This window comes from Bombyx mori, chromosome 12, assembly GCF_030269925.1.
Source record: "Bombyx mori chromosome 12, ASM3026992v2".
In the NCBI taxonomy this organism is placed as follows: domain Eukaryota; kingdom Metazoa; phylum Arthropoda; class Insecta; order Lepidoptera; family Bombycidae; genus Bombyx; species Bombyx mori.
In genome coordinates, this window is record NC_085118.1 from 119,004 (window position 1) to 139,144 (window position 20,141).

A 20,141-nucleotide genomic window follows, 5' to 3' on the forward strand; every position below is an offset into this window, starting at 1 on the left:
CGGCGACTCGCTCGCTTCTGAGCTCGAGAGACAACAACGGAGCGTTTTTATAGCAAGGTATCGTGGTGGGACGAAGTTGTTTACGACTCTTATCTTGCACGTGTTGTTTTCGATGAATGCTTGCACGTGTTGTTTGTCGTCCCATCTTTATTAGTCATGAACTAATGGTTTACAAAAACACACGCCGACATGCTTGCACGTGTTGTTTGTTGTTCCATCTTTATTAGTCATGAACTAATGGTTTATAAAAACACGCGCCGACATATTTACATATTTTAGTTTGAGTACCGCTCCTATCCTATACATAGGTGTGTTTAATGTCCCACTTACAACTTTAAATATTAAAAAATTGTACAAGCTACTCGTGATTCGTGTAGTGATTCACAAGTCACAGTCGATGTCGTCTAGTCGTGCGCACATACAAGACGCGCCATCCACCTCTGCTCACGCCCTGCCACCCGTACTTATTTGTGTAAATTGATATTTGTGCAACTGACTGCGGGATTTGAACACCGGCCCAGTCACATCGCTCAATACGAGTACACCGGGCGTCTTCACATTTGGCCACTGCAATTCACTGCATGTCGGGCCTGCCGCATATCGGCACATGACAGGCACGTGCTATGATGACCGTTTTGACGTTTGTCCACTCATGAAGTTTCATATTAATAGTAATAGCATTTGAAGGAGCTAATTGCTGTTCTTTATTGTCAATAGTGACGTGCAGTTAGTAATAACATTTATCGAATGTATTATTTTAGGACACAAAATTTATTTATTACATTGATTTCTAATATAGGTTATTAGGGTCCCGTGACCATTTCTTATTTATTTTTATAAGATTGTAATTATGGTGTACTTATTTATCACACAACTGGGCATTTGTTTTTCGAAAAAACAAAGGAAAAAGAAATATAATACGATCGTCACATAGGATCACTGGTCTCACAACTACTACTCCCGCCTCCGGAAAACTCGTGTCAATGCTTTATGCAAAATAAGCATAGACCTATATAGTAGGGACACGACATATTGTTCTATACGTACAATTGCTTATATAAATAGCACCCATTTTGAAGGCACACACATAAACATATATCTATCTCGTTCTTACTCAGCACTTTAACTCGCAGGAAAACAATATAACAGTATTTCAGTGCGTACATAAAATGAAACATGAATATACGTAAATGTCTCCGTCTCCGTCTAATGAGGTCGAAAATCCGCCATGTTTAGCGCACCAAATGTCATTGTCGCGTCAGTTCGGCCGTCTGTTTTGGGTTGTACATTCTTTATTGAATTTGATATCGATTTAATATGATTGCTTATATAAAATTTCTTATTTTATCATGCTTAAAACATACAAAAATAATAATTAAAACATATTTTATAGGATCTCAAGAAAGTCGATGCCCCAAAACTATTATCTATATATATATTTAAATTCATTATGGAGTCCCCATCCGAAAAATCGGACACCATTTTTCGGTCGGAATCTATTGATCATGACACTAATCATAAATACCTCTTTAAAATATGTCATCAAAACATATTTAGACAGTCTGTTTAGATATTTCGGGAAAAAGGCTACCGACAAAATCTCTTCGGAACTATTTAAATAAAATAGTTTTATTCCGCAGTGAGTAAAACACTATTGTAAATTCGTTAAATATTTAATAATTAAGTGATTTTAGAGAGGAAGTCACAAGGAATGACGTTTGTAATTTTATTAACGAACAAATGTTCTGTAGGTGTTTTTTTTTTATCAGGCGGTCCCTTGATAAGTTTAAAATTTGAATCACTCAAGTGAGAGTGATTCAAATGGTGCGGCGCACCTTCCTTGAGGTGCGCTGCGGTAGTGTGTTACGGACTTTAGAGTCAGCAAAACAATTAAAATAGATTGTAATAGTCTAAGAAAAACACGTACTCAAAATACGATAACATTCAGCATGCTAGAAATGGGCAGATGGCACTGTACTACGCCATATCTTTATGTTTTGCGGCAAACGACAACTTTATAAAATCAGTGTAGCAAATTTTAAAAATCGTCATATCGTTTATTTGGCAAATTTGAACTCGAACGAACGAATTTTGCACGAACTCGTCTTAGATTTCACATAATATCTAAATCACATCATCTTTGCACATAACAATATACTTACTTCCTATTAAAGTATAAATTCTACAAATACATTCATACTCAACAATATTTAAAATAAAATGAGCCAAGAACATTTATCGATAAAACCTACTAACATTAAAATCTTCTGGGCAGCACTAAAACCGCCATGTTTTGTGGCCAGATGACGTCACAGTGGCACGAATTTTTTGTTGACGTTTCATTTCCATAGGTTTCCTACTTCAGTGAAAATAAGCCAGTGTCGATTTGACATTGCTTCGAAAAGTACAAGTTGTGATATAGTTTTGACCTGGCTTTGGATTTTAGATATTGATGCTGCAGTACTGTTGACCCTTGCTCGTTAATTTGGACTCTGTTTATGAAATGAATGAAATGCGTTTATTTCAGGCAACTTAAGCCCATAAACTTTCACATACAATTACATAATATTTAAATCAAAATACAATAAAATTAAAATTACAATTTATCAGAATGATTAAAAATAAAAATAAACAAAAATGAAACCAAATCAAAATTATTAAAATTAAACTTGTCAACTACTAATATAAAATTAAAATTAATAAAGGAACTAATACAATTTGGGGGGCTTAAACGACAAAGGGAAGATCTTCCACCGAGCGGGTGATATTTGCTCGGTAGACCGACGGTCGGAATGTTGTTGTTCGGAACTTGTATATATGCGAGCTTATCTTGAAAATGTCGTAAGCGAGATTCAGGCATCTGTCAATTATCTTGCGTCGTATGATGGCTACCCGCCACATCACTCCCCTCCGAGACCGGAGGTCGTGTCATTTTAGTTATTAGTTTATTCATTTTAGTTATTATTGTATGATGGCTACCCGCCACATACAATAATAACCGTCATGATAATCGCCTTATCGTTGCCGCCGCTGAATACTCCCCGAATCCTGATCACGCAGGAGCCAGTCACCGTCGACGCCCTAGACACGTCCTTACGGATCCATCAGATCCAATAACCTTTGCACTAGACGCCTTCAGCTCTAGGAGCAGGCTTAGGGACCTCGGTAACCGTACTCGTCGAACTCGACAAAGAGTTCGCCGTGCAACCTAACCCATGAATCAGCTCGCTGAGTTACTCGCCGGATCTTCTCAGCGGGTCGCGATTCCGATCCGGTAGTAGACTGGCACAGAAGAAAATAAATTTTATGTTTATTTAATTAATAATAACTTAACTATATTCACTTTCATTCCAATATTCATGGTGCAAATATATTAAGTAAGCATTTATATTTTTGTTTTATGAAACTTTTTTAATCAGTTGCTAAAATTATTCGAAGTCGTCGTGGCCTAAAGGATAAGACGTCCGGTGCATTTGTATCGAGCGATGCACCGGTGTTCGAATCCCGCAGGCGGGTACCAATTTTTCTAATGAAATACGTACTCAACAAATGTTCACGGTTGACTTCCACGGTGAAGGAATAACATCGTGTAATAAAAATCAAACCCGCAAAATTATAATTTGCGTAATCACTGGTGGTAGGACCTCTTGTGAGTCCGCACGGGTAGGTACCACCGCCCCGCCTATGTCTGCCGTGAAGCAGTAATGCGTTTCGGTTTGAAGGGTGGGGCAGCCGTTGTGACTATACTGAGAACTTAGAACTGTATCTCAAGGTGTGTGGCGCATTTACGTTGTAGATGTCTATGGGCTCCAGTGACCACTTAACACCAGGTGGGCTGTGAGCTCGTCCACACATCAAAGCAATAAAAAATAAATAAAAAAATTATAGATTTCATAAAAAAAAATTGAAATTGACACTTCACATCACTATTGTAATAAATAATATTTCAAAACGGCCATCAGAGCGTGCCGATAGTGTAGTTGACGCGGACGAGTATTGTATTTATTATGAGACTGAGATTTTTTTAACATTTTTGAAAGTACCTCTGCTCAATAGTAAAACATGTAAACTTTTATTATTCTACCAGAATCTTCAATCTCCAACTGATCCCTACAACGTTCCAGTAAATCACAATTTGTCATCGTGGGCTCACCTACTATCGGTAGGTACTTGTATCAGTTTAACGTCACATCTCACTTGCGTATCTAATCTTGTTACATTGTGTGTGTGTGTCACCCAGCGATCCGTTAGTCTAATCTAAGCTATCAAACAAAAGAGTTTTAAAAATAAAATAATTGCTCGTTTGATAATACAACTTTTAGAACTGTATTTGTCAATGTGTATTTGTGTTCGCCTTCTTAGTTATAGAATATTATGTTAACGTGAGATCCGTACCAGCAAGCGCAAGAGTGGACATGAAATGCTGGATGAAACAGTAGTTCCAGAGAGCGAGTCTGACGTGATGGTGCGGAGAGCGAGGAGACCTGGCAGTACAATCGAGCTGTCATTCTTCATGACAACGCTGGGTTTGTCGCTTACCGGTAATTACCTACGACCTAACTTTCATATATATTATTATATCTTAATCTGAGGTCTCCAGCAAACAGAGGTTAAATATTAGTGGTCCTCAGGCAACTAGTGGGTGGGTTCACATTTTCATGAAACATAGCTTAGAACTCGACCTCGGACTCATACTAGACGGCGGATCGCAAAATTTACAATGTGGCCTCGGGTATATTATTCAGATATTACCTTGACCTCACCTGTAGTATCTACCTCTCCGAATCCTGACTCTTCAACTAAAAACGTGAGAGTCGATAAAAGGAAAAGAGTTTTTTCGACCTTTATCTATTGCACAATTAATGTGGATTTAATGTTAGGGTCCTAAATAGCCACCTTGATGCCGTACCATCACTATCTTTTTATGGGGGACGATGTTCCAATCGATGTACAGTATCGGTATCATTTGAAAGGTAAAGCCAAATTGCTAAAATGTTGGGAGCCCTCAACACAGTGAGTGAAGCGGTATTTAACGCCTGGAAACGCAAAGACTTGGGTTTTAGAAAGTACAACAAAAGACTTTGAATATTGTTAACTTTTTATATGACATTAAATATGAATTGTGTACATTTTTAGGTGTCGCGATAAGCAACTTAATATTATACAGAACGTGTGTCCACGTGTTGCGGCACGGCCGGGCCGAGTGCTCGTCGTTCCTGGCGGTGGACAAGACTAACGACACGCAGTACTTAGAGAAGGAGGTGCAGAGGTACGCGATCTTCGTGAACAGTACAAAGAGCGTGCTCGAGTCCCTGGCACCGGCCGTACTGAGTCTCTTCCTGGGCTCGTGGTCCGACCGACACGGAAGGAAGCCGCTCATTGTGTGGCCTCTTTTTGGTAATTATTTTTTTTTAGATTTGCGGCTTATCTTTTAAATACTAAGTTTATTTATTATAAAAAAAGAACGCAATATTCCTAACCTAAAAGTACATGTTATTATCCGCAACATGCTTCGTCAGATTACAGAAATAAACACCTCGTAAAATATCTCATACGGCACTAGCATAAATCAAAAAGAACCGAGCGTGCTGTTCGAACGAATGGTACACACCTCCCGTCTCTGTTTTACTCTTCAAGCCTCGTTGGTTCCCACCAATTACGTATTGTAAGCCCACGCGCAGAAAGAACCACCGTTCCACACTTATATAAATTCTCTTAAATAAAAACTCCTCATTAATATAAATTATTAATAATTTTGATTTGAGTCGCATGTGGGTCAAATCTATTTTTATAGCTTAGATCGGTGTATGAGCACAAGGCCCATCTGGGCTTAAATGGTTACTAGAACCGTAAATGTAAACCGTAAAACATCAACAACGCAAATGCCACCACACACCCTGGGACATGAGTTCTAAGTCTAAGTTTAATAGCACAACGGCTGCTCCAACCTTCATAAACACCTTCAGAGATAGGCAGGTGTTGGTAACTAGTGTGGAATAATTACAGTTCATGAGCTAATTGTGGAAGTCATGCGTGAACACGTGCTAGCTATGCTTTTCTATTAAACGAATGTCCGGCAGGATTTGAATACTGGCCCAGTCGTATCGCTTCGTACAAGTTACAGCACCTTGGTGACGTATGGCGCGGGGTATGTGATACCGTCTGGGCGGCTCGAAGTATTGAGTCGCCCGAGGGGCCGCGCGGCCGGTCGTGTCGCAGTCATTCCGTTGGGTAATATTATTAAGATTGGTTAGTGAGATCAAAAATGCCACATACCGCCCACGACCCTACACCTGCAGTGACGAATCAATCAACCACTCAATCACTTTATAAAAAGGTCTACATTATGTTAAATTGGATCCTAAGAAAATAAAATGCAAGCGTCAGAACCTGAATATTTTTTCAAAATTGCTGTAATGTTCCAGGGATCGCAACTACTTCAATGTTGGTACTGATATATAGTATGGTTGATGTGGGACCCTGGTGGTTCATTCTGACGTCCGTACCATACTCGCTGGCTGGCGGAGTGGCCACCCTGTCCACGGGGTCTTACTCCTACATGAGTGACGTCACGAGCACTGAGAAACGAACCGCAAGGTACACTTTTATTGATAGTTGTGGACTATACCCCACATATACACTTTCACACAACTGATAGACATACGTCACACAATAACATTTGTTTCCGATACAAATGTCAGCCGCGTCGATGCGCATCATCCGCCTTCTGCCGCCCTTGTCGAGATATGGCCTAGAGCATGGCCACCATGGCAAGAGCAACTCGCTCACACAGTGAAGGTTTTCCCACCTTCACATGTGCGAGGCCACTTGCTCTGCGACGCAATAACGACAGTCACTTCTTTAGTGGTACACTCATCCAGTCTGTCACTTTGACCTCCGCCATTTTGACGGACGCGTCTATTCGTACCACTTCCGGGTCTGGTAGTATTTCGCGATGCCGGGCTGTCACTCTGTCAACGGCCGTGCCTGTGTCGGCACCGGGACATTCTAACAGCCAGCCCCTGTAGGTCAGCCGATCTTTCTGTCTTTGTTTTCAGCGGGCGAAGCCGCACGCCGAAAGGCGCCGCGAACGCCGCACCAATATTTGCGAGACTTCAAGACCCACATACCCCGCGCGCCTTCTAGGCGTGGAAGTCCTAACCTTAACCTAAACCTAAGCCCTTGCAACGAAAGAGATCGGACGATACCTCTGGGAATGTCGCCCAGAGGCTCCCTTGGTCGGCTATCCACGGATGCGCCCGGTAGGAGCTCCGCCTTTATCGTGGGCCATAACCAACAACTTTTTTTTTTTTATTCGGGCCGGTGGCCGTACCTCCTACGAGGTCCCTCCCCGCGCCTAGGGGGCGCGCGGGGTATGTGAGACTCAACGATCTGCAGGTGTAGAGAGTAGATCGCGGGCCCAAGGATTTTAGAGCCCACCCACTAAACGACTCCTCTGCACTCTTACACCCGACGTCCGATCTCCGTCCGGGGTCAGAACCCGATCAGAGTAGGGTGTTCCCGCGGTCAACACTACAGACACGTGGCGCCACCCCGAGGGCGCCCGACCGACGGGTCGTCGAGGCGATGGTCGACGACCAACGACGTTGGTCTCCGCGGTACGGCGGCGCCACCACGCCGCCCAGGCGGTGCCGCTGGTGTTCCGGGATACCCCGCTGGGCCAGAACCAGCCTGCCGGGTCGGAACGCGATACACCGCCGACCGGGTTGCTCTTCAACAGTATGTTCGGCGACGACAGCGACGACGAAAATGCGGACCGCATCGCAGTCCGCAGCCGCCGACGCGCCGTCCCGTCCTCCTGGTGCCAGCGCGCTAGAGTGACGGTAGCGTGCGGCGCAGCTTCAACCCCTTTAGGTCGCCCCGTGACCATCACCGGGAGGAGACTGCCTGCTCATAGGGGCCGGAGCTGGACAAACGCCCTCCTCCAACCCCCGGCTCGACGGCGGCGGCACGGCGCCGAAAGGGGAGGAAGAGCTCTCATTCTCCCGTTCCGCCGCCTCCTTCTGTGGGATGGTGGACTCGTAGAAGTCGAGCATCGCCTGCCAGGACTCGTCGGTGCCGAGCATCGTAGCCACGACGGTCGGAAGCGACAAGTCCGGTCCTATTTTTGCAACGAGGACGCGGCGCTGCTCCCCGAAATCGGGGCAGTATGCGAGCGTGTGCTCCGCCGTGTCCTCGTTGCAGCCACTGCAGTGGTGGCACTTCGGCGTCGGCTCCCTCCGGGCGACGAGGTGCAGGTAGCGACCGAAACAGCCGTGTCCCGTGAGCACCTGCGTCGCTCGGAAGGTGAGACGTCCTCGGTCGCGATTCACCCAGACCGAGAGGACCGGGCGGATCGCCTCGACGGTTCGTCGCCCGTAGGTGGGGTCCACCAGGCGGCGAGACCACGCCTCGAGTACGGCACGCCGAGATTGAAGCTTCCGCGCTCGAACTTCCGCCGCGCCGGGACGCGGTTCCCCCCTGGAGCGGAGATCGCATCGCCACGCGTAATCCGCAGCGAGCGCTTCCGCTTCCAGGTCCCAGGGAGGTGTCCCGGTGCCATAACCAACACCTAGTCTATCTTCTAAACATAGGTACACTACACTATATACATACAGACGATTTAGATACTAAGCTGGATCAAATTTCAATTTTGTTTTATTTCATTCAACTACATACATGTCAAAATTTTTAATTTTGTAATTAATTATAATAAGATCTGCAGAATGAAACGCGCGTGTCGTCGCCGGGCCACCGGGGCCGCCTGCCACGCGACGGCAAGTGAACCACCACAAAGTAGAGTGGCCGTGCGTGAGCTACGACATGACACTGACACGGATACACTTTACGGATAACACTTTGACACTGACAAAGACAAACCCCTACTTGCCACCTTGCCATCAAAGATTATTATTGGAGCGTTTTGAAGTTTTCGTAATATTTTAATTTTGGTGTAGAATGTTCACGGTGCAGCTCGCAGCGTCAGGCGGCGTGGTGGCGGGCTCGCTGCTCAGTGCGCCGGTGCTGCGCGCGGTGGGCGCCGTGTACCTGCTGCTGGCCGGGGCCTCCGTCGCGGCCTTTACTTATGCCTTCACGAATGTGTTCTTGAATGAATCGTTAACAGGAGTCGTTCAGGTTAGTATGGCAGCGAATGATTTTTTTTACGAGTCGCGTGGAATCAAGTGGTTACCAGAGCCCAAATACATCACTACCTGAATGCCATCACCCATTTGAGACATGATGTCTATATTTCAATTGTGCAATGTACTAGACCAGGTGTCGGCAACGCATCGCCCGCGGGTGATTTTTAATGCACCCTCGCTGAACTAATGTAAAGCTGATAGCTTGACATTAGTTCAGCTTTTTTATTACTTTAGCTTTACATTAGTTACTTTACATTAGTACATTAGTTCAGTTAGCTGATAGCCAGAGCGATTTACATACTCTTGTCAAACGACGATATACAGCAAGTAGTCAATTGAGTTTAGGATTGTGCATAGATTAGCACTTTGCTAGCCTTGAGCGTATCTAATAACACGCACGTATTTTTTGTTAGTGTGTGATCGTATTTCGAATAGGCCACGCGTAGACCGGGCATTTAAAACTGCCAAGTGATCCGAAATAATTGTTTTCTTTCAATACCGAACAAAGCTTAATGACTCACATCTATATATTAATACGTGAATCAAAAACTTTGTATCCCTTTTTACGAAAATTGCGCGGACGGAGGAGTATGAAATTTCCCACACTTATAGAGAATATAGAGAAGAAGTGCACAAAGCTAATATCTTTTTTAAATAAAGCATAAAAGATACATTAAATCAATAAAGAAAACATCACACACACTACATACCATGTATTTGACGCACACACGCATACTATTTATTGTCAAACTTTTGTTCTTGACATCTGTTGTCAAATTGAGAATAGATTAAATATTGTTTGTCTTTGTTAATATTTTTATAGTGTAGTCTTGGCGAAATTTGTGATAATAGAAGTGTAAAATACAATCATAATAGTGTACAAACTTACAATTCCAATTAATTATAGTCGAATTTCGACTACTGCGGGACCTCTAGTTTAGATAATTGTTTAAGGACCGGGTACTCTAAATATATCCCCAATTATGAGAAATTATCTGAAAATATGGACACCCAAGTTTCACACTGAATTATAATACCTATGTATCATTATGTATGACACCAACAAAATAAAGTTATAAAAAATCCGTTTTTTTAATGCCTATTGATACTGGTGGTAGGGCCTCTTGGGAGTCCGCACGGGTAGGTACCACAACCCCGCCTATTTCCGCCGTGAAGCAGTAATGCATTTCGGTTCGAAGGGTGGGGTAGCCGTTGTAACTATACTGAGACCTTAGAACTTATATCTCGAGGTGGGTGGCGCATTTACGTTGTAGATGTCTATGGGCTCCAGTAACCACTTAACACCAGGTGGGCTGTGAGCTCGTCCATCCACCTAAGCAATAAAAAAAAATATGTAAAATATGCACCCTCTGTGATTTTCAAATTTAGTACTGCGCCCTTAAGGACAAATAGGTTGCCGACCCCTGTATTAGACTGTCCCATTGGTTTGTAACCAGAACACATTACTGCTTCATGACAAAAATGGACAGGGTGGTGGCGCCTGCTCATGTGGGCTCACAAGACCCCGTACCACCAGTAATTCCACGATGTGATTCCTCGTCGTCATCGTGGGATTTGAACACCGGCATAGCCGTATCACTCACCACGAGCATTCTGCAGATCGATTCCGGGCTCCTTAACTGTTACCACAACAGTAATACGGTGTAAAATATTAAAGTAGATACTGTACAACATTTCCAGGGCAGCATGACCTCGATAATGGACCTGCAGCTGGTGACAGACATGAGCAGGGAGTGCTTCAGACGCCGCCCGAACAACGGCAGGGCTCAGGTGCTCGTCGTCGCAGCCGCCTCGAGCCTCTCCGCCTTCGTTACGTTTGGGATCATGAATTTGGAATACTTGTATACCAGAGAGAAACTGCACTGGACCCTCAGCGAGTTTACCGTGTACTCGGCTGTAAACACTCTGTTGAGTTTCTTTGGAGGGCTCATAGGAATGTCGGTACTTCAGGGACTGTTCAAGATCAGCGACTTGCCGCTGGCAGCTGTTGCATTCGTCTCTGCTGCAGCGGAATATGTTGCGAAAACTTTAGCAGTTGATTCATGGCATATGTATTTGGGTATGTAGAATATATTCCGTTCATGAAATGAGTAAATTTCCGTAAAGTAAAGGTCTCAAGTTCCGCGCTATAAATACAAGCTCTCAGCGGCTCTTTGGTTTAAAGCGACTTCGTCAGATGCACACAGAGCGCAAAACTCGGCGCATAGAGCGTTCGGAATGTTGTATTGTAACGTTAGGTCCGTACGATACCTAAAATGTATTTATTCAAAAGAACTTTATTTGTCTAGGTGCTAGTTTAGCCATTTTCAAAGGTTTGTCAGCGTCGTTGCTCCGATCTTTCGTGAGTAAGGTCCTCCCTGCCGATGTGGTGACAAAGTTCCTTGCGTTGATGTCCGCCGTGGAGAGCCTGTGCCCGCTGCTGGCGCCCCTGGTCTACAGCACCCTGTACGGAGCCACCGTGTCCACCGCGCCAGCCTCCGTCTACGTGCTCAGCACGGGAATTATTGTTTTTTGCATTGTATTAATAGGGTATGTTTTTTTGAATTGCTCTATATCATTATTAATTATTGATATTACAATTATTGGCTTTGTGACATGACTAAACGCAAACGAGCGAGGTACCAAAAGTGTGGTGAGCGGTAGCCAGAGGCTGAACTGTGCCCAGAAGAGCCCAACTGCCCGGGTGCCAAGCTGTCCAGGAGATTGTATCGACATCAGCGGGCTTAACTAAAGTTATGTTCTTTAATAGATATTATAAGAAAACAATTACATAATATCTACATAATAAATGTAGTAAAATATAGAAAGTTTCTTTGTTTATATTTTGCCATTATTCAAAATCATTGTTCATATTTTATTTCAGAGTAGTTTTGTATTTCCGAAGACATGCTACGACACCTTATGAAGTACTACAACCAGAGCCCTTCTGACCCTGTCGGTCGGACGTCGCACCATTGTAACAGCCCTATTCATTATAATACATATTATGTATATTACTATCCGCTCGATAAGTAGATCTGTAAGATCCGTTTGATTATTACTTTCGCATTGTTGAACTTTAATTAAATTCATACAAAAAAGGCAACTTTAATTCACTGGGGAGTTTCTTTCTACGGAGCACGTAGAGGTCACAGTCTGAAGTATGCTTTGCTCAAGGGTACTTTTTTGTATTGCTCAGATGGATGGACGATCTCACGGCCCATCTGCTGTTAATTGGTTACCGGAGCCCATAGTCATTTTCAACGTAAATGCCGCCACCCAGTTCGAGACATAAGTTCTAAGGTCTCTGTTTTACAGTACCTAGTCAGGTCATAAATTCTGTCACATGTTTAATGTAAAATAATTGAAACAAGTTTATTCATTATGTAATGTATGTGCTGTTTAATCACGATAACGCACCCGCGCACAGATCGGCAGTTGCGATGGCTGCCATTCAGCAAGCTGGCTTCGCATTGATTGAGCAACCCCTTGTATTCACCAGATCTGACGCCTAGCGAATTTTATCTGTTCCCCAAATTGAAAGATTATTTAAGGGGAGACAGGTAGGAAGACGATAACGAGGTATAACGGATGCCGTGGAGAGCTTTTGCAGGACCAAGACAAAACTTTTTTTTTTAAAGGGATCGAAACCTTGGAAAAGCGCTGGACTCGCTGTGTAGAGAGGAGACTCGGAGACTATGTAGAAAAATAAATTATTAAGTTATCAATAGTCATTATATTCTATCTCATTCTCACAAAATTTGGATCCCCCCCTAGTAGAGTCTTGTTACGTTCGATCAGTAGTACTATTATTGATCGAAGCTTGTTACACTCTTCTGGAATCAACCTATTTTTACGAACACGACTTTAGTCATGAAAGTATTAGGATTGTTTTATTTAAATTATTGTACTATATCTATACCTAGTCAGGTCATAAATTCTGTCACATGTTTAATGTAAAATAATTGAAACAAGTTTATTCATTATGTAACCATTCATATACCAAAATGAACTTAACAAAACATAGATTCTTATGACACTAAAGTTTATTCAAAATGACCTCCGTGATTTTGAATACAGGCCTTCAATCTGCGCGGCCAGTCGTCTATCGCAGCACGAACGAGGTCCATGTCAATATCGGCGGCTGCCTTAATCAAGGATGTCTTGAGTGACTCCAAATTGGGATGAGGCTTTGAGCACGCCTTTTCCTCCAACTGTTGCCATATCTTGTAATCTAACGGATTCAAATCTGGACTGGAGGAGGGCCAGTCTTCGTGCCGGATGAAGTCGATTTCACGCGCCGCCAGCCAGTCTTGTGTGCTCTTCGCTCTATGAGCTGGCGCCGAATCTTGTTGGAATACCCAGTGCCTGTTATTGAACATGGTATGAGAAACAGGTTCCACAAGGTTCGTCAGGACTGTATTTTGATACATAACTGTATTCGTTTTTACACCTTTCTCACAAAAATGTACCTCTGTTAAGCCCCAATAAGAAACCCCCAACCATACCATGAGCGAGGATGGAAAATGACCTCATTGGACACGCGGAATACGGTTGCTCGCTTCTTTACTACTGTGTGCGTACACCTTATCATTTTGTTTGTTGTAGCTCTCTTCTACGGTAAAAATTTTTTCATCCGAAAAAAGAATTTCTCGATATTTTTTTCTCGCGTACCGCTTCAACAAAGCGCGGCATCTCTTCAGTCTCAGGTCCATTAGACGAGCATTCAAACGATGTCCTGTTTTTCTTCGATATGCCCGAAGCCCTAAGTCTTCATTTAACACCCTTTTCACCGTGGTTCTGCTTAACCCCATCTGAAGGGCCAACAGTTTCTGCTTACGTTTGGGATTTCTTTGAATTCGCGCCTTCACAGCTTTTATCACTGCTGGAGTCCTAACAGACCGAGGGCGACCACTTCTTGACCTGTCATCTACACTAGAGTCTTCATTGTATCGTTTGATGGTACGATAAACGAATCTTTTGGTTATATTCAAATTTTTCAGTATGTTAAAAATTTGAATTGGCGCGTAACCGCAACGATGCAACGCAATAACTGCAACACGGTCTTCTTTAAGCGTCCACTCCATATTTAAAAATGAGTAAAATTTTAAATGTATACATTTTTATTTTCATGAACAATTCGAAATTCGAATTCAATAAACTTTTTTGTGGCCAGCATTCTAAAAGAAAAGTTTTTACTGTGTGACAATACTTATGACCTGACTAGTTATAACAGCTGTCCCAGCCTTCAAACTGAAACGCTTTACTGCTTCATGGCAGAAAAAGGAAGGGTGTTGGTACCTACCTGTGCGGACTCACAAGAAGTCTTACCACCAGTAATGATGCAAGTTATAGTTTATGTGGGTTTGATTTTTATTACACGATATTATTCCTCCACCGTAGAAGTCAATCGTAAACATTTGCTAAGTACGTATTTCATTAGAAAAATGAGTATCTGTTTGTGGGATACGAGTGCACGTTTTATCATTTAGGCCACAATGAAAAGAGTACATTGAAATATAGCAAATATACCACCAACTGCGGTTATAGGGTTACAGCTGTTACAAGGATTGTTCGAATCCCCTGTGAAGCGCGTCGACTGCACGCTTCAAATACGCCGTGTGCTATGGATCTAATAGCGTTCTTATCTCTTAGATGTCATATTGCCGAAAATAGTAAATTAAATATCCCGCCAGCTGTGTCCCACTCTATACTCATTTCCCATCGAGCACCGTTCAGTCGGAAATATTCGAGGCCGCGGCCGTGGCTGCCAGCGCGCCGCGTCCACACGCTCCTGGTAGAATACGACGGTGGCGTGCTGAGGTGAAACAATCTTACATGACAACGCTCAGTGTGACTGTTAATCGAAAGAGACAACTATCTCATCATTCGTAACTTTACTTCCTAGTTACTGTCTTCAGTGATGATGGCATTGCGACTCAGTTCAGGGCAGCGATCATGTAGTCCGGCTTAAAGCATAGACAGAACAGAGTCACCACCTCCCCCACTTCCCCCTCTGTATTAGCTGATAACCCAGCGGGCTATTCCAGCTACGCCCGGACGGGCATACCTTAGGTGTATCGGCGGGCTGCCGTCCGTGGGCTCCCGTAAAAAAACAACATGCATGTTGGTTCATGGACCTGTGGGTAGTAAATAAAATCAACAAAAAGAAGTCAATACTCAAATTGTAATATCATAATGCAGTAGCAGACAGTGAGTCCAATGAAGTCCATGTAGAGGCCGAGGTCGACGGTGAACTCCGGCCAGATGGTGACCGTCGGTGGAGCGACGGTAATGTACTCGACCACGTCGTACACAGACCGACGGAGCTTCGAGTCTGGAATGATACAAACTAAGTATATGCGTGGATTGCGTGGGTAGTGGCTTGGCGGTGTCCCTGGCATTGCTAATATCCATGACCGACAGTGACTACTTACCATCAGGTGAGCCGTAAGCTCGACTGTCTACAAGGGCAATTTTTTAAATCAATAATATATATTATTATTAGAATCGTAATTAGAAGCTGTTACCGGTATATTTGAGGAGTTGATCCGCCAAGATCATTATAATCTGATCTTTTTCATTGTTCGCCATCTCGAGTAGAGCCGGGGCAACACTGACTGCGGCCACCTCGAATGAAGTCATCATCATGTAAGTCAGTCTAGAGTTGTCTATTGTCTGCAATTAAATTAAACCTTCAACAGTGCAGTAACCGGATTCCGGAGGGATCAATTGTCATTTTAATTGTTTTAATTATTCAACCCGGATTTATTGTCTTATCTGCTGCGTGTACAATAAGGATGGTTCAGTTTACTCCTGCCTGGCGACCGTCTCTCACAGTCGGTAGTAATGTCTGTTACATTACATTCAGTCTACGGTTCATTGTTAAGTTTAGTTGCGTAGTTCGCCTGATGATGTTGATGTTTTAGTTGTAACTAGTCTGGCCGTAAATACTGTTACATCAAAACTTTTTTTTTCAACTTTTTAATTATTTTGCATTTGAAACACGTAGGTATATTATTTTAAAAACTTCTTTCAATTTTGCACCATTTCACATATTTTCTCGTGTTCATTATCATATTACAATATGGCATGGGGTGTTAAAGAAAATAGGATTGCAGTGATCGCCTTGCAGAAAGTGGGTATGGAGCCGTCGGTCATATTCCAGACACTTCAAAAGCTTGGTATCAGCCGTATGCTCGTATATCGTACTATCAACAGATACAGTAACACTTCGTCTGTTGAAGATCAGAAAAGATTGGGACGGCCGCGTGCTGTTAGAACTATAAAGGCTGCTATTGCTGTTCAAGCCAGAATTCGTCGAAAACCCATTAGATAAAGTGTACGCTCACAGTTCTAAAGAAGCTGCTCAAGTGGTCGGAAAGGTACAACGTGGTCATCATCCTGCGTTAGTAATGGTTTGGTGGGGCGTGTGTTATCAAGGAGTCACAACTACATTTTTTAGAAAAAAGTTTTTTTTTTTATTGCTTCGATGGGTGGACGAGTTCACAGCCCACCTGGTGTTAAGTGGTTACTGGAGCCCATAGACATTCACAAAATAAATGCGCCACCCATCAAAAAGTGTGAATACTTCAGTCAAACTATATCAAGATACAGTCTTGGATCATGTTGTGAAACCTCTCAGCAATACACTTTTTAAAAATATACCGTGGAATTTCCAGCAGGACTCTGCACCTGGTCACACGGCATCAACTACCCAAGCCTGGCTCGAAACCAACGTTCCGTACTTTATAAGAGCTGAAGACTGGCCTCCATCTAGCCCAGACCTCAACCCTCTAGCCATTAAATTATGGTCAGTTTCAGAGGACATGGCGTGCTCTAAGCGACACGGCGACATTGAGTCTCTCAAGGAGCAGGCAGAGGCAAAATTTCCCTTGGAAACAGTGCGTAAATCCATAGATTCGTGGACAAACATATTAAAGGCGTGTATAAAAGCCAAAGGTGGCCATTTCGAATAGATTTTTCTTTTATTTTGGTGAGGTTTTCATTGATGTGTGGGTATAAAATTTTATAATATTACAATACTTCATTAAAAAAAAGGATTTTCATTTCGTTCAACTCGTAACTCTCTCTATATATATATATAGAGAGAGAGTTACGAGTTAAAGAGTTACGGGATTTATATATATATATATCTAGCACTATAGTGCGGGTGATAGACAAACAAGACAAACAGGTTAGAAACAGTGGCGCAACGGTATCGTGGTAGATATTCTTGAGAACAAAATATTAGTTAGGGGCATCGGTGCCGGCTACACGACACTCCGCGTGGTTGGAAGGTGACACAATGTCAAATAGAACTTACGATTTTGCAGATAACTACACTTTAGAAAGTAAAACATTATTAAATCAATTATTATTGTTGAATCGAGAGCTGTGTGTGTGTGAATGAACTCACCATTATAGAATTAGTAATAACGAAATAGATTATGATCAATACTTTTACAAATGACGTCATTAACATCGTTGTGACCTGAAATATGAGAGCCGTGATGAATAATATAGTTTCACGGAAACGCGTCAAGCCAATACATAAAGCGTATGCTGATGAATCACCACTATGGCAGAATGAGGTCTAGTAGAGTCTAACGCTTCCAGCAAATATCTGTAGTGCTCTGCAAACTGCTCTAGGAACTGATACTTCTGCTGATTTGATATCTCCGACTGCATCGTCTTCTCTAGCAAACGTTTCAAGAAGTTCATTCTCAAACGAAGCACATCGAGGACGACAAGGGTCGTACACCGAGACGCTCCCCTCGTCCCGGACGTCATGGACAAAACCACGATCTGGAGTGGCGTCCAAACGGGCATACCGCTGATTTTATAAGAACATGAAACTCCCAGAAATAAGGCCAAATGTTCGAATGGAAACAAGCAAATAGCGACGCGACTGCCACCGAGTCACCACCGAGCCCGACCCACCGGCGTTGTCCAGATCTTTAATAGCCTATTTCATAAAATATTTCTCTTCTGAAACCAATGAAGTGAAAATTTGGATGGATAGTTCAGCTGCCACGACAGACGACAGCAAAGGTACAGATCTCGGGAGCCGAAGCGATCACGAACATGTTCACGATAGCGGAAATGCAATAGATGTAATAAATAACGCAATACATCTTTAATACAACCGAACAAAATCTACATTTAACCTTGTAATAGAGGCCAAAACACAATCTAATCATCATAATTATTTTGACAACAGGAAACATTTTATAAAGTTAAAACTTATTCAGAGTCACCGTTATGGGTGAAGTACATATTATGCTCTTTAATTTATTTCATTCCCCTCGTCCGCGCTGACGCGAGCGTGGATCGATATACTAAGTAATTGCTTGAGGATTACAACCGGGGTGCATCATGTTGACGATGCGCGTTGTATTGGTGCAGAAGTGATCACGTGACGGTTACGTGACGGTTACGTGACGCCGTACACGCTCAGCGTGGGAATCGTTAAGACTATGGAGGCGCGCGGTTGTTACACGCGCGTTCTCACACGACATCAGGTGACGTTCGCTCCATAATACACGAATTGAATAGCCTTTTTATTCAGATCCATATTACAAATATATGATTAAACGATGTAAACTTTAATCTAGTCTCTTATTTGAATTTTACTTGTTTTCTGTGGATCTCTTCTCTTCCACGCCCACGGTCTTTGTGTTTTCTTTGAAGTCTGTGAATTTATCTCTCAGGGTGGCTACGAGTTATGCCATTCAATGCTCATGCTTGCTGAGCTTACCGATTGTTTTTTTGAAGTGAAAACTTCTTTAGAATCGTTGTGATTTCAAACCGGATGCAACGGAAAAAACGACAGGTAAGAGACACAAATACAAAAATGTGTAGGATGAAGCCAGCAAAGAATGAGACAGAAATATACATACTATTTAATACAGCGCCATCTGTGAGATTTTTTAATACTAACGTGTGTATGAAAGCTCTTGTAGTGAATTTTAATTTAGGATTATACGTGAAATTAAAATATCAATTCACAGAGGGCGCATACAATTATTTACTAATGACAAAATTTTACATATACTTAAGACGTTTAGGATAATTGTATTTAAATTTTGGAAGGTTTCACTTCTACCACGTGTGAATTGCACACATTTTGTTTTTTTTTTATTGCTTAGATGGGTGGACAAGCTCACAGCCCACCTGTTGTTAAGTGGTTACTGGAGCTTATAGACATCTACAACGTAAATGCCGCCATCTACTATGTATGAGAGGTCTCAGTATAGTTACAACGGCTGTTCCACCCTTTAAACCGAAACGCATTACTGCTTCACGGCAGAAATAGGCAGGGTGGTGGTACCTACTCTTGTGGACCCACAAGAGGTTTTACCACCAGTAATTACGCAAATTATAATTTTGCGGGTTTGATTTTTATTACACGATGTCATTATTCCTTCACCGTGGAAGTCAATCGTGAACATTTTTTGAGTACGTATTTCATTAGAAAAATTAGAGCCCGCTTGAGATTCGAACATCGGTGCATCGTTCAACACGTATGCACCGGACGTCTTATCCTTTAGGCCACGACGACTACAAAATTCCTGTTAGTTCCTGTCTCGGTCTGGGTTTCTTTGGTTGTACTGATTTTATTTCAGCTCTGATTAGTTTGTGGTTCGTATTGAAGTTAAATTTGTTAATGAAGTCAAAATTAGTAGGCGGCGGCTTGGCTCTGCCCCTGGCATTGCTGAAGTCCATGGGCGACGGTAACCACTCACCAACAGGTGGGCCGTGCGCTCGTCTGCCTACAAGGGCAATAAAGAAAAAAAATGTAAAGCACGTGTTTGTATTAGTCATTATAAAATCGATTTCATTCTTTGTTTTCCCATCTGGTGAAATCCATGTCCACTTTTTCGTTGTTTATTTTTGTATACTGAGCTTAAAATGGTTTACTTATTTTCTGGTTTGAAATTTATAAGTTGAATGATCCTAGTACTGTCTCTTCTCCTGGGCACATACCTTTAATTT

General features: G+C 42.7%; 1 protein-coding gene across 2 annotated transcripts; it reads left to right on the plus strand.

The window, feature by feature from the left end:
- Positions 1–1,006: 1,006 nt before the first annotated feature.
- LOC101740681 (probable peptidoglycan muropeptide transporter SLC46) lies at positions 1,007–18,755 on the plus strand. 2 transcript variants are annotated; one of them, XM_062671325.1, is made up of 7 exons: positions 1,007–4,541; positions 5,137–5,397; positions 6,426–6,597; positions 8,958–9,135; positions 10,845–11,223; positions 11,453–11,693; positions 12,028–18,755. In XM_062671325.1, exons 1-7 carry the CDS (start codon positions 4,421–4,423, stop codon positions 12,092–12,094), a joined length of 1,419 nt encoding a protein of 472 aa, XP_062527309.1. In that variant the 5' UTR covers positions 1,007–4,420; the 3' UTR covers positions 12,095–18,755. The 2 variants fall into 2 exon arrangements, with proteins under 2 accessions (XP_062527309.1, XP_062527308.1); XM_062671324.1 differs by lacking the exon at positions 12,028–18,755 and having other exon boundaries at positions 11,453–11,971.
- The last annotated feature ends 1,386 nt before the right edge of the window (positions 18,756–20,141 follow it).